Below are 15,126 nucleotides of genomic sequence, written 5' to 3' on the forward strand. Positions count from 1 at the left end.
TTGCATTCAGATCAAGGCTGTAACTTTGAATCAGCTGTGTTCCAAGAATGCTGCAAGTTGTTTGGCATCCGAAAGACCAAGACAACGCCACTTCACCCACAGTCTGATGGGATGGTAGAAAAGTACAACTGGACATTGAGACAGGAATTGGCAAAGTTTTGTAATAGCCACCAAGATGACCGGGATATCTTACTCCCTCCACTGTTGATGGCCTATAGGACAGCAGAACATGAAACCACTGGATATACTCCAGCAAAGTTGATGTTTGGTCGGGAACTTCGGTTGCCAGTGGATCTGTTAATAGGATGCCCACCTTATGAAGAGTTGCCTGAGAATGTGTCAGGGTTTGTGAAAGTGTTATTGGAAAGGATGGATGATATTAACCATCAAGTACGTTCAAACTTGAAAACGTCTGCTGATTCGATGAAGCTATTTTATGATAAGAGATCTACTGAAGTCAGCTTTGAACCAGGAGACAAGGTGTGGTTGTATAATCCCAGGAAGACCAAAGGGATGTCTCCTAAGTTGTCATCTCGATGGGAAGGCCCATATGACATAGTGGATCATCTCTCAGACGTGACTTTCTGGGTAAAATGTGGTCGGCGAGGTAAGCCAAAAGTGGTGCATGCCAACAGGCTTTGGCATTATCACGGTCCAGGACATTTCAGTTGGGACGAAGTGAACAAAGGAACAAATGACGTTGCTGAAGACGTGTTACCTGAAGAAGCCACCATTGAAGAAGAAACTCTACTCAGTTTTGAGAAGGGAAACGGTGAAGCTCTTGATGAAGTTACTACCACTGATGTGACTGTTATCGACGATAGAACATTTCCTGATGAAGCAGAGGAACCCCATATGAAGCAGAAACCAACGAGACGGAGACCAGTATGGAAGAAGATACGTCCCGTAAAATTAAGAGACTTTGTTGAATTGTAATTTTGTGTTTGTAATTCTGTACATTTAATTAAGTTATTGTTAATTGTTATTGGTTTAATGTAAGTGGCTATTGTTCGGGACAAATAATACTAAGGAAGGGGCAGTGTTACGACATCAAGGTCACGTGATTAGTATCACGCCACGTCATTCTCGAACCTTCGTGAATTATCGGGAGACTACTAGATTGGGGGTAGTCTGGTATATATAAGATGGTCACAACGTGACGAAACATTGAGTAATTGAAGTGCAGTCAGAGAGTGTGTAATTGAACGGAGTATTGTTGAAGTTGAGCACGTGAGACGTTCATTGTTATAGCGCGACTGTTGAAATTAAGTGTATCGCAAAGTTATATTTAGAAGGAATAAACTAGTTTTATTTAAGAAAGGACTTGTGTCACTAAAGTTTCGTCAGAACGAAGTTACGGAAAATTAACTAATGAACGGAGACGTAACAGTATGAACAAGAGAATACTTCATTAGTAAATGTTAATAACTTCTGATCAGAGTAAGCTCTTTATCCTACATTGGCTTACTCTTTTTAATCTTCTTCATCCTGGAGTTGGTTGTGAACTACAGCATCAACAGAAGATTACATTAGTAAATAACAATAACTTCTGATCAGAATAAGCTATGTGCTCTGTATTAGCTTATTCATAAAATACATATGGACTTTGCAGTGATCTTAGAAAAGCAACAGTCATATATTTTTGTTCTTTTACTTATTTGTAATTGGCATTAACAGGTTTTTCATTAATGTGATAGTTGAAAAATGTATTTCCCATTTATTTGTGCAATTTAGCTTTTTAATTTCAATTAGTTATTACACATTCTTGGTAGATGTTAGTTAGCTGGTTTCAAATGTAGTTTTTTGCACATACTGATTAACTTGATGAGAAAGTTATAATTATGTGCTATTCAGTTAGGTGAGATAATTTTATCAAAGATAATTTTTATTATTAATCACAACATATGTTCCAGTGTTAAAATCATCACATCTGGAAATTTCAGTGCAACAATTTCTTAAATGGGATTTCTTACAGCCTTCCCATAGTTTCGCCTGACATGGCCACGTGGTTAGGGTTCTCGATTCGCAATCTGCAGGTCGCGGGGTACAATCCCCATCCCACCAAATATGCTCACCCTTTCAGCTGTGGGGGAGTTATAATTTATGGTCAATCCCACTATTCGTTGGTAAAAGAGTAGCCCAAGAGTTGGTGGTGTGTGGTGATGACTAGCTGCCTTCCCTCTAGTCTTTCACTGCTAAATTAGGGATGGCTAGTGCAAATAGCCCTTGTGTAGCTTTGCATGCAATTCATAACAAACCAAACCTGTAGTTCCTGGATAAAACCAATGAATACATATTAAAAATTAATACAGTAGCATAATCAGTTGTAAACTCTCATTTTGCAGTTGTAACTTTTAATTGCAACATATATAATTTGAGGGCTTATAAGAATTAACAGTTGGTTTTAAAGCAAGTTACAGTAATACAACATATAGAAAATTATTATACTACTGTAATTGGCTCATAATATTTGACTGATCACCACAGTGTGATTATCATTCTCTTCATTTTTTGCTTTTGGTGTTTCAGTCATTTGAAATTCAAGACCAGTGTTAGTATTTGTACTAAAGGAAAAATGTTTATATAAAGAGACTGTGATTTTTCCTCTGAAGTACAGATTATAATGGTGTTACTGCTAAATGTGTATCATATACATCTTCTACAACCTTCACATCTTCCAGTATTTATTTTTCAATTTTTTTGGCTGAATCTTATGTGTTATAAGAAATTTTGAATAATGTTTCACAATTGGTACCATAAACATATTGTTACAACAGCGGTAGTCACGTGATGCTAGTAACACGTCATGATATTCTCGATGGTTCGTGAATGCCCGAGTGTTTACTAGATGTACGGTATTCTTGTATATAAAACCACCAAGAAGTGACGGCAACAAGGGAATTGAATTGCTGACAGAGATAGAGACGGACAATTGAGTCAAGCGCATGAGTCGTTCATTGTGAATTATAGCGTTGGTTTAAGTTATAGCGTGACTGTGGAAATTAAGTGTATTGCAAAGTTGTATTGAGAAAGAATAAATTAGTTTTTTTAAGAAAGGACTTGTATCGCTAAAGTTTCTTCAGAAAGAATTTTTATGGAAAATTAACAAATGAACACAGAGGCATAACAATATCTTAATTTTAATCAAATATTAAATTTTTCTATGATTTTCATTGTATTTAAACCTGTTCTGTAAATTTATTATATATCTTATTTTTATAAATTTATTGTTGTATTCAATTAAAGTGTTATAATAATTTTGATTTTACAGGGAGAAGATGAGTTTTTGGGTCGTACATTAATCAACCCTGCCGTTCATTTGAAACCATCATCAGCCAAGCCTCCCAGGTTAGCTTGGTATGATGTAATGCAGGGAAAACAAAGTGCAGGGGAAATTTTGACATCATCTGAATTGTTTTTAGTAAGTCAATATAAAACAGATGTTTTCAAAATACGTAATATATTTAAATGGTGTTACTTTAAGAGATACTAATAAATTTGATTTCAAGTGTTTGTTAAAACACTATGAAATCAGCTATCTGTGGAGGTCAAAGTTTATAACGTTGTCTAATGATTAGAAAATATTTGCGTAATTTGTGAATTGAAATAACATAGTGACAAATTCTCCAAAGGATTTACCCCCATGTCCTTGTTGTAGGTGTAAAAGTTTGTAAATAGTCAATAAATTAACATTGTTGATTAATTTTATTGATGTTCTTGCTTCATGCAATTATAACATTTTTTGACCTTGTGTTTTCCCTCACTTAACAATCTCTCATTGTGACAATGTTGCTACAACATTACACATTGGTTAGCACAACATTAGAAGTTTATGTTGCAGCAACATAAATTGGGGGATTCCCAGAAAAGTTGCTACAATATTGTGGTTTTGCATTGCATTGCCACTTTCATACAACCATTATGCCACCATATTACATTACAGCATTGGTTTTTTATTAACCCTATCAGGACCACTAAGATGATATCATGTCATCAATGTTTGTTTTGTTCTTGCAGTTAAAATATTTAACTTAATTGCATGAAATTTGGTACATACGCTATATATATATATATATACTTCGTGACTTAAAAAATACAATATTTATATAATATTTTTGGTTGTGAATTTTCAGATATATTCTTCGGAAACACTTTCTTCTTTTTTATATTAAAAATACTTTCTTTCATTGTAGAATTTCTCTTTTTGGTTATTTTGTTCCCAAAATCTTGTAAGTGCATCCAATAAAGTTGTTTTTTCGTTAAAATTAATTTTTTGTTTCTGTATTTGCTCTAGTAACAGCATAGTCATTTGCTCATCTTTTTACACAATCTCTGACATAAATATAGTTGCTGGATGATATTAAAGAAAAAAGATAAACTGGATTATTGCTAATCAGAAAGTTTCATTTTATATATTGAATGAGAGCCGCCTACTAGTGAAACCCAATCTTTAAGGTTATCTGATAAAATAACACATCCATCTTCTTTCATTCTCATAAACTTATTCAACATGTATTCTCTGATAAAAAAGAAAGTTACTAAATTTTATTAAAATTATTATTGGTGAGGATAGATCTTTATAATACTATTTTTCCTGCTTATAGGTTTTTCTGGTCATCACCAGTCAACTTTTTATTTTCCACTTAATCATTGTCCAATGTTTGGGCACCATTTGCTGAAGTAGATTTCTGCAAAATATCCAGCATCATATATATTATTTTTAGGAACATAATTTTTTGTTAGATAGTGACAAATTATAAGGGAATACTTAATTATGAATTTTCACTGTAGAATTAGACTTCCACCAAACCTTGTACCTTGTCCCTCATGGTTTGTTCTGTCACTTGGTCTCTGCAGTGCTTTTCTTTACCTTTGGGAGGGTATGAATGCACAAAATAAAACAACAACAACTAAGAATGGTTAATTGGAAGAAAATTTCTATTTTATTCTCTTAAGCATTTAAAAATTTTATAATTACACAGGCCTGGGAATTTAAACTTCATAAAAGTTGTTTTGGTTTCAATAACAGGTGTTCCATATTTCAGCTACACAGATTTCAAAAATAATTTTACATTTTTTCTATCACGTAAGGAGTTTTTGCAAATTGGGAAGAAAAAAGCTCTTAGATCAAGTTATTCTGTTTAACGCAATGAACATTTTTTATTGTTATTATGTTTGTTAAAAATACAAACAAACTGAAGAACAGGGAAGAACATTGATGTCCAACAAATGTGCATCCTCATGCATCCTGTTTTTTTTTGTGAAATATATGTCTTGTAGTCTCAAAACTATGTGTTGTGGGCTTTCTTTTATGTATTGCATTATGACGTTTTATGAAAAATCTGTATGTGATGGAGAAAAATGGACCTCATTTTTGGATTCAGCATACAGGACTCACTGTAGAACATGTAAAAATTTCAAGACAATAAAACCATTGCAGGCCTGTATTATCTGAGAAATTCAACTAGTATTGGTACTTTAAAGTTTGCTAGGTTAAGATATTATGTATACACACACACACTAACTTTAGAATCTATTTCTCATGCATCCAGTCCTTTAAGTCACATACATCTCAACATGTTTGTTTTAAGGTCTACCATGTTAAAATCAAAATTAACACATTATGCATTAACAATGATTATATTTCAACACATACTCATTATATATTTGAAAGGTAGAAGATCTATGAATGTCTACTTTTTTTACTTTATGCCTTTTGTCTTTTGCCCTTCAGGTTGTAAGCACACCACCACAGCCTATAGGTGCCTATCTTTGACATGATTTGCCGGCTTTGTTTCTCTCTAGATGTGGCTACCCTGTTAACCCACAAAACTAACCTGTACAGCCAAATGAGTAAAATTAATATAGCAAATATTTGATTTAATGGACTATGATCCAACATACACACACACACGTATACATAATTCATTAACTTCTAATTGAATTCCTCAACTCCTCCATCTGGTTAGGGGTGTCAAGTAACTGTAGAAGTACATTTTCTAGCATACAGTTACCACCCCTCCACTTCTTCCCCCAGTTGCTATCTGGCAAGCCAAGGGTGTTTGTTGCTGTTAATTGGTTCAACTTTATTAGCACACTTATCTGAAAGTCTGTTGATGAAACTGCATATTTAATAATTTATGAAATAATCTTTGAAAAAGTGTTAAACTGCACACTACTGGCAAAAATACAAAACTTTAACCATAAGTTACTGCCTGTAAAATATAGGCAAAATATATTGGTTTTTTACTCTCTTGTACTTTTGCAGCCAGTAATTGCTGGTGAAGTGAGAACTGCTACTGCTGGTGGGGTATGGATAAACTCTCCTGATGGGTTGAGATTGAAGCCTGTTAGTGGGGTGTGAAGAGACTCTCCTGGTGGGCTGAGATTGAAGCCTGTTAGTGGGGTGTGAAGAGACTCTCCTGGTGGGCTGAGATTGAAGCCTGTTAGTGGGGTGTGGAGAGACTCTCCTGGTGGGCTGAAATCAAAACCTGTTGGTGGAGTGTGGACAGAGTCTCCTTGTAGGCTGAGAACAAGGCCTGCCAGTGGAGTGTTATGGTAGCACATCGGGTAACGAAGACTGGGGGCAAGGGCAGTTGTGCTTTTTTTTATAGTCAGTGCACCATCTTTATTTGCAATATATAAAGCACAAATGTTGGTAATGCTATCATGCTAACTTACATCTTTCATCTTGTTTGTTGTATTTTTAATCACAGTATATGATTCATTGCAGTTATAATTAAACTATATCACAGATTGTCATAATTACCAACCTTGACTGCCTTTGCATATTTGATTTAACCCCTTCTGAAAAATCTTCCTTTTCTTGGGTTCTGAGAGGAACTCAAGGTCATCATAAAAAATAGATAAAAAGAAGCAATTGGAAAAAAGAACAATTTTACAAGCATGACCAGTCTGGGTAAAAACATTCTTCCTTCTTCAAAATAGGGTACAATAAATTTTAGAGTTGTGTTTAATTTTACAGTAATAATATTGTAGATTTTTTAAATTCGTAAAAGTCATGCTAGACTTATGTCATATGAAATTTTCATGTTAATGTATAAGTAATGTTCTGAAACTTGGAGGCTGTAACACTTCCAATTATATTTTGCCAACCTTTACTGTCAGTGGCACATGAAATATATCTTTGGTTCCTTTCTTCTTCTCTGCTGTACCTCGTCTTCTGTTTCCAGACTGTAGGTATTTTGAAAGGTAACATTGGTAAAAACAGTTACCTGCATAGTTGATAACATCTATGTGGAACTTCCTCCACTTGGCTTTATCAGGCAACTCCTCCTTTTTCACCCTAACATATACATTTTTGCCTGACCAGTAACTGTACATACCCTGGAAAAAGTATACAAGGAAAATTAGATTAGCAAGCACCAACCTTCCATTGATTCAACCTTGCAGCTTAATGTAAGTGTTGGTTAGTAACTTCCAACATGTTAAAGGACTCTTTCAGTGATAAATAACTTTAACTATAATATTTACCTAGGTAATTTTTGGTTTGGATTGTAATCATACTATTATTAACCTCATAAGAGCTTCTACAAACAACCTTCATTATATACAAAGTTAAAAATACCTATTGAAGGTAACCTACTTTACTAAACAACTAATATGAAGAAGGAAACAAGAAAACTAAACACATACTAATTATTTTATTACTAATGATATCTTGGATATCTCAATTTCCACCTGACCTTTTGGTATTTACTTCAACAGTTATCTCTAGCCCAGGCGATTGTACAAAGTCAATCATTCCCTCTTTCTTGAATTTCACAACAGTAAAAGGTTTGATCTAAATAATATAAGTGGAAGTCATGAGCAAATAAAATTTCATCTTAACATAATGATATTAATCAGCATACAAAAAGTTAGTTTATCAGATATCTTAAGTATGGATGATTTGTCATAATTTAAGAAATAAACAACGTTTAAAGTCTTTGGGATTAGTACAAAAACGTGTGGTTTCCAGTAGGCCCAGTTTCTTTCATGCTCAACCATCATTGCTCTTGTGGTAAGCAGTCTGACATGAAGAAGTCTTGTTTGAATATTCATGAGATTTCTTTTGTGGAAAGTGAATGCTCCAATACCACAGCTATCACAAGGATTATCAAATACAGTCTCAGCTCTTTTGTACTCTCTGCAAAGAAAGAGTTTTTTATCTTCTTTATCTCTTTTTTTCTTTTTTCAATAACCTCACAGTGGAACTTTTTATTGTTATCTTTTTAATGAAAGCATATTCCTACTGTTGTATAAATTTGAAGATGGTACTCTTTGATTCTTGTAATTGCTTTGCTATATGTACCAGTGGGTTTTGTCCTAACCTTACAAGTTTTATTAGATTTTGCATATAGTTTTCAAAGATGAAGGCTGCTGAGTTATGAAGATAACCAAACAATTGTACACCTGCTATGAACATTATATACCAGGAATTTTTGACCATAGAGGGCAGGACCTCTAGAAATGAAATATTTCAAAAACTTGTGTGCATAATTGTCATGTTCTTGGGCCAACTTAGGGCTTACCAAAAAAACATTGCTATGCTGAAAGTCAAAAAGTGTTGATACACTATATTTGGCAGAATGTTTTTGAAGACTATTTTCCCAGTGTACAGCAAAAATTGTTATATTCAGTGGCTTTCTACTTATCTATCCCTGATGGAGTTTCTGGCTTCCTAGTAAACAATTTTGTTATAAACTGTTTTGACAATAACAGTCTTTGGCTGTCTTCTTCTGCCTGGCGATCTGACAACATTACTTCTCTTTTCCCTCTCAACCATGTAAGCAAGTCTTTTCATGCTGGTACACCTGATGCATGTTTTCCACCAGAAGAATTCTTATCTTATCATTTGTTGTGTTTTACTTAAATTAAAGGAGGTGTAGAAAATATAAAGCTCCTGGGCTAAATAATATTTACCTAAGGTTTTGAAAGAGATTAAGAATTGGATCTGTGAGTCACTTGCTTTTACTTTTTCTATATCATTAAATTGTGGCTAAGTGCCAGAAGATCTGAAGTTGGCTAATGTTATTCCTCTTTACAAGGGAGGTAATAAAAATTGTCCAAGTAATCATAGACCTATTTATCTTACATAAGCAGTGGGAAAAGTTTTTGAAAGTCTGGAAAAAAAAATGTTTTGTAAGTCACTTCACAAAGTTTAAAATTTTGTTGGATAGTCAGCATGGTGTCACTAGGAGAAAATCTTGCCTTACTAATCTTTAGAAATTCTGTGAAGAGGTTACTGTTGATGTAGATGAGGGTACAAGTGTGAATTTGGTGCATCTAGAGTACCAGAGAGTATTGACAAGGTACTATATAAAAGGCTTGTTAAAAAAAAAACATTCTATAGGTGTGAGGGATAGGTTTTCTCATTGGATAGAAAACAGGCAAGATAGAAGAAAGCGGGTTGTTATAAATTCAGTCAAATTGGGTTAATGTCATGAGTGGGGTACCTCAGTGCTCCGTGTTAGGACCTTTGCAATTTTCCATTTACATGAAGGAATGGTTAATAGATAATTTAAATTTGCTGCTGTGCTATAAAAGGATTTGAATTATTTGTTGAGTTGAGCAAAAAAATTGCAAATGGCTTTTAATTATAATAAATGCATGGTAATGCATGTGAGATATCATAATTTGAATTATAAGTATAACTTTTATAGGAATAACTAACAGAGTTATGAAAGAAAAGGTGTTCTGGTGGATCAATCTCTTAAGCTATTCAAGCAATGTGCTGTTGCTAGTGGCAGGACAAATAGAATTTTAGGTTGCATTTGCAGAAATATCGAATACAAGTCTAAAGAGGTTATAATGCCATTGCATAGGTAATTAATTAAGCTACATTTTGGAGTACTTTGTTCAGTCTGAGCAGTCTTGGGCTTCCTATCATAGAAAGGATATAGAATTGTTAGAAAGAGCTCAGAGGAGGATTGCTAGGATGATATCTTGGATGTAAAGATTGTATGTACATATTGTACATGTTTTTTATATGACATATTTTTGTTTTATGTAGGAAATAATTTCATGAGGATTGAGTGTGCTAAAAAGGTTATACACTACAGCTACATAATTTATAGAAAATCATAAGTTAACATATCAACAACTTTGACAATTAACTATGCTTTACTTTTACTTGTTGCTTAATATAACCATTGTTCATATTTTTCAGTTGTTAATGTCAAGGAAATAGATAAACAAATGCATAATATACAAAAAATATCAACTTCTTAAGAGGTTTATCTTAATTATAATGACTAAAAACACCACTTATTATAAGCTTTAATTACCTCTGTATTCTTAGATTTTTAATTGTAGTTTTTACATATTTCGTTTTGAACTTTTATTGTCATATATAAAATCAGTCTAGTAAGTACAGTAATTTTAATTATATTTAAATCAAACAGTGACTTCATTTGATATGTAAAATGTAAAGATGCATCTTGAATATTCATAGGATAAAAGATAAAAGGAAAGAATCCTGAGAGTTTAATATGTAAGCGTTATGGAACTTCAGGTAGTTGTGGCATATATATATATATACATATGTATGTATTATATTTATACACTAATAACTGCATGCATAACACATGCAGTTTTTGACGTATAATATCAAGTATACATATTTAAATTGTTGAAGGTCAGCTTATATAAACCACTTTATATGTTGCAAGCAGTTTAGTAAATGACTTCAGTGTTCATAATAGTTATTTTATTTTTCATTTGTTTCTTTGCTAGGCTGATAGTGGAGAACTACCATTTTTTCCTCCAAGACAAGGGGATTTATATGTTATACCCAGTGGTATTAGACCAGTTTTGCAGAGAACAGCCATTGAGGTAAAGTAAGCCTAACCAATTGCTAAACACTTAAGCCTAATTATTTTAATTTTTTTACACTGTAAAGAAAAATTATGTATATTATGAATAAAATTTCTTTTTGTTTAAGTGATATTAGTCCAAAAAGTATAACTTATAGCAAAAATAATTACAGTAACACTATTAAATGTTCAGAATTGAATGTTATTCTTATCAAAAAAGTTTAATTCCATGTGTATATAAATGTGTATGCATGTTCAAAAGTGTTTAGAAAATTATCTAGGTTTCACTTTTGAAAATATAATTAATTTTCAAAATATCATCATACATATAACAATAGACTTTTTAAGTCCTTATAATATTATCAGCTTCAATCAGGTTTAAAAAAAAGTTTAAAGAATAATCTTCAACCAGTTTGCAAATTCCTCTGAAACACTAAATTATAGGATATTTTTGTAAATTTACCAAAGGTGCTGTGTTGGGGTATACGTAACATGAAAACCTTCGAGTTCAGCCAGATCATTAGGCCATCCATTCAATTTGAATGTGGAGGAAAGGTGATTGAATCTAAGACAATCAGAGATGCTCGTATTAATCCAAACTTTGAAGAACCAGTATTGTACCTGGAAATGGTAAGCTTTACTGTTATTCTCAGATTTAACTGAATATGTAGTTATAGTACCAAATGTGTATTCAATGAAATTCTTAACACACTACCTATGGCTTACTCAGCAATTTAATTTTTTTAAAAACCTGATTCATGAGTCAAGAGTACAGTGAAAATGCCATAGTTTCAAAAATTCTAATTTGGAATTACTTTTTTTAAACCAATTGTAATAGCATGTTTGGCATCCTTTGCATGTAAAATGATGAATTAACTACTACTGGATTTCAAAAGTGATTTAAAGCAAGATATATGAAGCAAAATATTTCACCATTTTCTACCAAATTATGGCAAAGTATACAACAATTTTTAGTCTTTTTTTTGATGATATATTGGAGGCATATAAGGTATTAGTGCATCATGCATGGTAAATGGTGCAAAAAGTGCAAATACAAAGTAGCAAAGTGTTTTACTTGTTTTGAGAGTTCATGTTGCAGGTGTGATCATGATGGAATTGCTAAATTTGTGATATCAAGGAAGATGGGCAGGCAAAGTTATGGGGAGCATTCGGTTACAAGGAGAAAAAAAACAATATGATAGAATGATACAGCCTGGGAAAACTTACTGTTAATAAATGTCAAAAGTGTGGATGATTTATTTATTGTATTTGGTATTGATGAGTACTCTAGTATTTTTCTCGGCATTGAAAACAGAGGTAATATGGCATTGAATTTTTGTGATTTAGAAGGACATGCTAAGATTAAATCAGTTACTGCTACTTTACATAAAGCTTGTGTAATAGAGCTGGGTGACTTAATTGATTAATTGATATAATTGATTACTTATGAACAGTGATTACGTTGATTAGTGTCTCATAAACTAATCAATTAATCAAAAAAACTATTAATCCATTAATATCACAAAAAATATCACTGAAATTAAGGTTTTGATTATTTACTGTTTTCATTATTCCTAATATCCAAATAATCAAAATATTGCCATTATGTTTGTTTGTTGTTAAGCACAAAGCTAAATAATTGCCACTAAATTTACTCATCCTGTTTTTGTTAGTGCAAAGTTACTGTCACTAATTTTGAAGTGCTAACTGGAGGGAAGATAACTGGCTTGTAGCACCCACCTTCAACTCTCTTGTTATTTAAGTATTAGATTTAGTATATATTTACTGTTTTTTTTACACTGTGTTATTTTTCTAATTTATATTTACATAATTGTATTCCTTAATGTTGTATAAGCCGATCTGGAGGAGGGGCCTCAAGTGTTAAAGACCCCCCCCCCCCATCCTTTTTTGTGAAATTAAGGGCTCAGGGGAGCAGACCTCCCTGAAATGTTTTATTTGATATTGTATAAGAAGGCACAGATTTAGGGGAGTGTTCTAAGGGACAAAACCCAACCCCTTCCATCTGTTTTCTCTCAAAAATTAGTAACTGCATTATTTAATGTTGTATAAGTAGGCATAGATCTAGGGAGCCCAAATCTCTTCCAGTATTTTTTAGAAATTAATAAAAAAAACAGCCATATAGTATCAAAAAGAAATATTGGATATCAGTGTTTTTATTTGATTGGTGTATTAATTGCTGTAAAAGTTTTTATTCATTCAGTTTTTCTGACGTCAACACAGCTGGAGTCTACAGCAATCTGGTTATGGCCTCAGCTAATAATTGATTATTTTTAAATTATTGCAACTTTTTCCAGACACTAGCAATGTGTTTGAGTTTTAAGCTTTAGAGATTTATTTTCATCAAATTTAGTATTACTTAGGATACCTGCAGCTCTTAAAAGACATACTTATTACAAAATCGATTTTTCATTGTTTGAAAGTTATAATACCCATGAGAAAGATGTTTTTATACCTTTGATGTTAATAATAAGTGAAAATGCAAGTGCTATGACTGTATAATTGTGATGACTTTAAAAGAACGAATGCTGAAATATGAATTTTAGGTGTAGACTTTATAACTAGTTTTTCTAAATATAATTATAACTATTTCATTTTAATTACAAAATTTGAAATGTTTGTTTTAAACTGTTTTTATTTTCATATTAATCCTACTAGGAATGAAGATATAAGCTTTGAAAACATTAGATTATAATCCTACTAAGCTACTTATAATGATTTTGTAGGCTTTCTAATGGATTGTAGTGTGTAGTTATAACTAAAAAAACAACAAATGTAATATAAATTTATCAGTAGTGCTATTTGAGCCCCTCTTCCCCCTACAACATCCTGGATCACCCCTGTTTTGAGTAACAGTTTCTCAAAGTATGGATATATAATAATGTTTAACATAATTTGAAACATGAATGCTTGTATGTTTGAAAAATGTTTAACATAAGTGAAAAATAATTATCTCTGTAACAACGAAAGAAGTATTCAGCTATCTTACACATGATGTAGTCCTATAGCTGAAACTTTATTTTTTTATTTTTTTTTAGGTATTCTATTGTTGATGTTTTTAGTGATAAAGATTATTAACTTTATACGAAAAATTGTTGTTTGAAAATGTTATGAAGTAATATGTTTATTTTTATCAAAAAATATAATAATTTAATACATTACTATTGTGGAAATTTGTGGAGAGAAACTGGTGGAACACTTTTGTATTATTTTTTGTACTACTTTGCATACATGTTTCTCATACAACAGTTTAGGATAAACAAAATAAGTTACTCCTCTGTTATTATACCTGTAGACAAGATATTTTACAGCTTTTAATATATTTTTGCCACTAATTTTTAAGGCAATTTTATATGTTAATTCTAAGTATTAAAACAATTTTTACTCAGAAATATTTTAGTATCAATATTTTGTCATATTCTGATACTAAATTACTGTCACTTATGAAAAAGAAAGTTAATATTTCGTTTCAGCTCAGCTGAAAATAGTTTTACCTATAAATAAAACAACCTACTGAATTTTCTTAGAAATTTTCTGTCCATCCATCAGAAGAACTTTATTTTTAGTAAGAAACTATCACCCCTTGAGGATATATTATCAATTTCTTGTTTTTTAATCTTTTCCCTTAGTTTTAATACAGGCTTTGGTTGAAACCTTGCTATGGTGCCACATCAAATGGTTTAATCATTTACTTATTAAACATAGCTTTGGAAACAGCTATAAAGAAAACTTAGATAAAGCAAGAATTAGACTATCACATATTAATAGATTAAATATACAGTTTTTTTTATAGTTTCTTTAAATGTTCCTTTCATTGTGAATTGGGAAAATATTTCTATGTTAAATTATATCTTTCTGAAAGCTACAGAAAGTTAATATTTTTCTGCACTGAAAATATATTTCTGATAGTGATGGATACTTACCTCTCACATAATAGCACTTCTTAATTTGGCAGCACCGAACAACAAAAGCTATTATGTGTGAGGAGGTAAGATATCATGTCAAAAGTTAATATTTTACTATACACTGAAAATATATTTCTGATAGATACTTACCTCGACTCACATAATAGCTTTTCTCATTCAGTACTGCTAAATTGAGAAGTGCTATTATGTGAACAGAGGTAAGATATCATATCAGAACTGTCTTTATGAGAAAACTTGGATAACATGAGTGTTATGTTTTATACAGGGCTGCAATTCTTCACAGTAAGTACCTGTGACTTGTTGGTTAAAAATTTCGATGATAAACAAACAGTTCACAGTCCACTTGTTTAAAATAATATTGTTGC

General features: G+C 32.0%; 1 protein-coding gene across 1 annotated transcript in view; it reads left to right on the plus strand.

Annotated features, from left to right (window-relative positions):
- The window catches only part of LOC106466990 (myoferlin-like), a 135,331-nt gene extending 123,851 nt beyond the window's left edge, over window positions 1–11,480 (plus strand). Inside the window, exons 34-36 of the mRNA XM_022395076.1 lie at window positions 3,272–3,421; window positions 10,738–10,836; window positions 11,286–11,480. Of these exons, the coding sequence (XP_022250784.1) occupies window positions 3,272–3,421; window positions 10,738–10,836; window positions 11,286–11,480 (444 nt within the window). The remainder of the gene's footprint in view (window positions 1–3,271; window positions 3,422–10,737; window positions 10,837–11,285) is intronic.
- The last annotated feature ends 3,646 nt before the right edge of the window (window positions 11,481–15,126 follow it).

Source organism: Limulus polyphemus, unplaced genomic scaffold (assembly GCF_000517525.1).
Source record: "Limulus polyphemus unplaced genomic scaffold, Limulus_polyphemus-2.1.2 Scaffold2451, whole genome shotgun sequence".
NCBI lineage: Eukaryota > Metazoa > Arthropoda > Merostomata > Xiphosura > Limulidae > Limulus > Limulus polyphemus.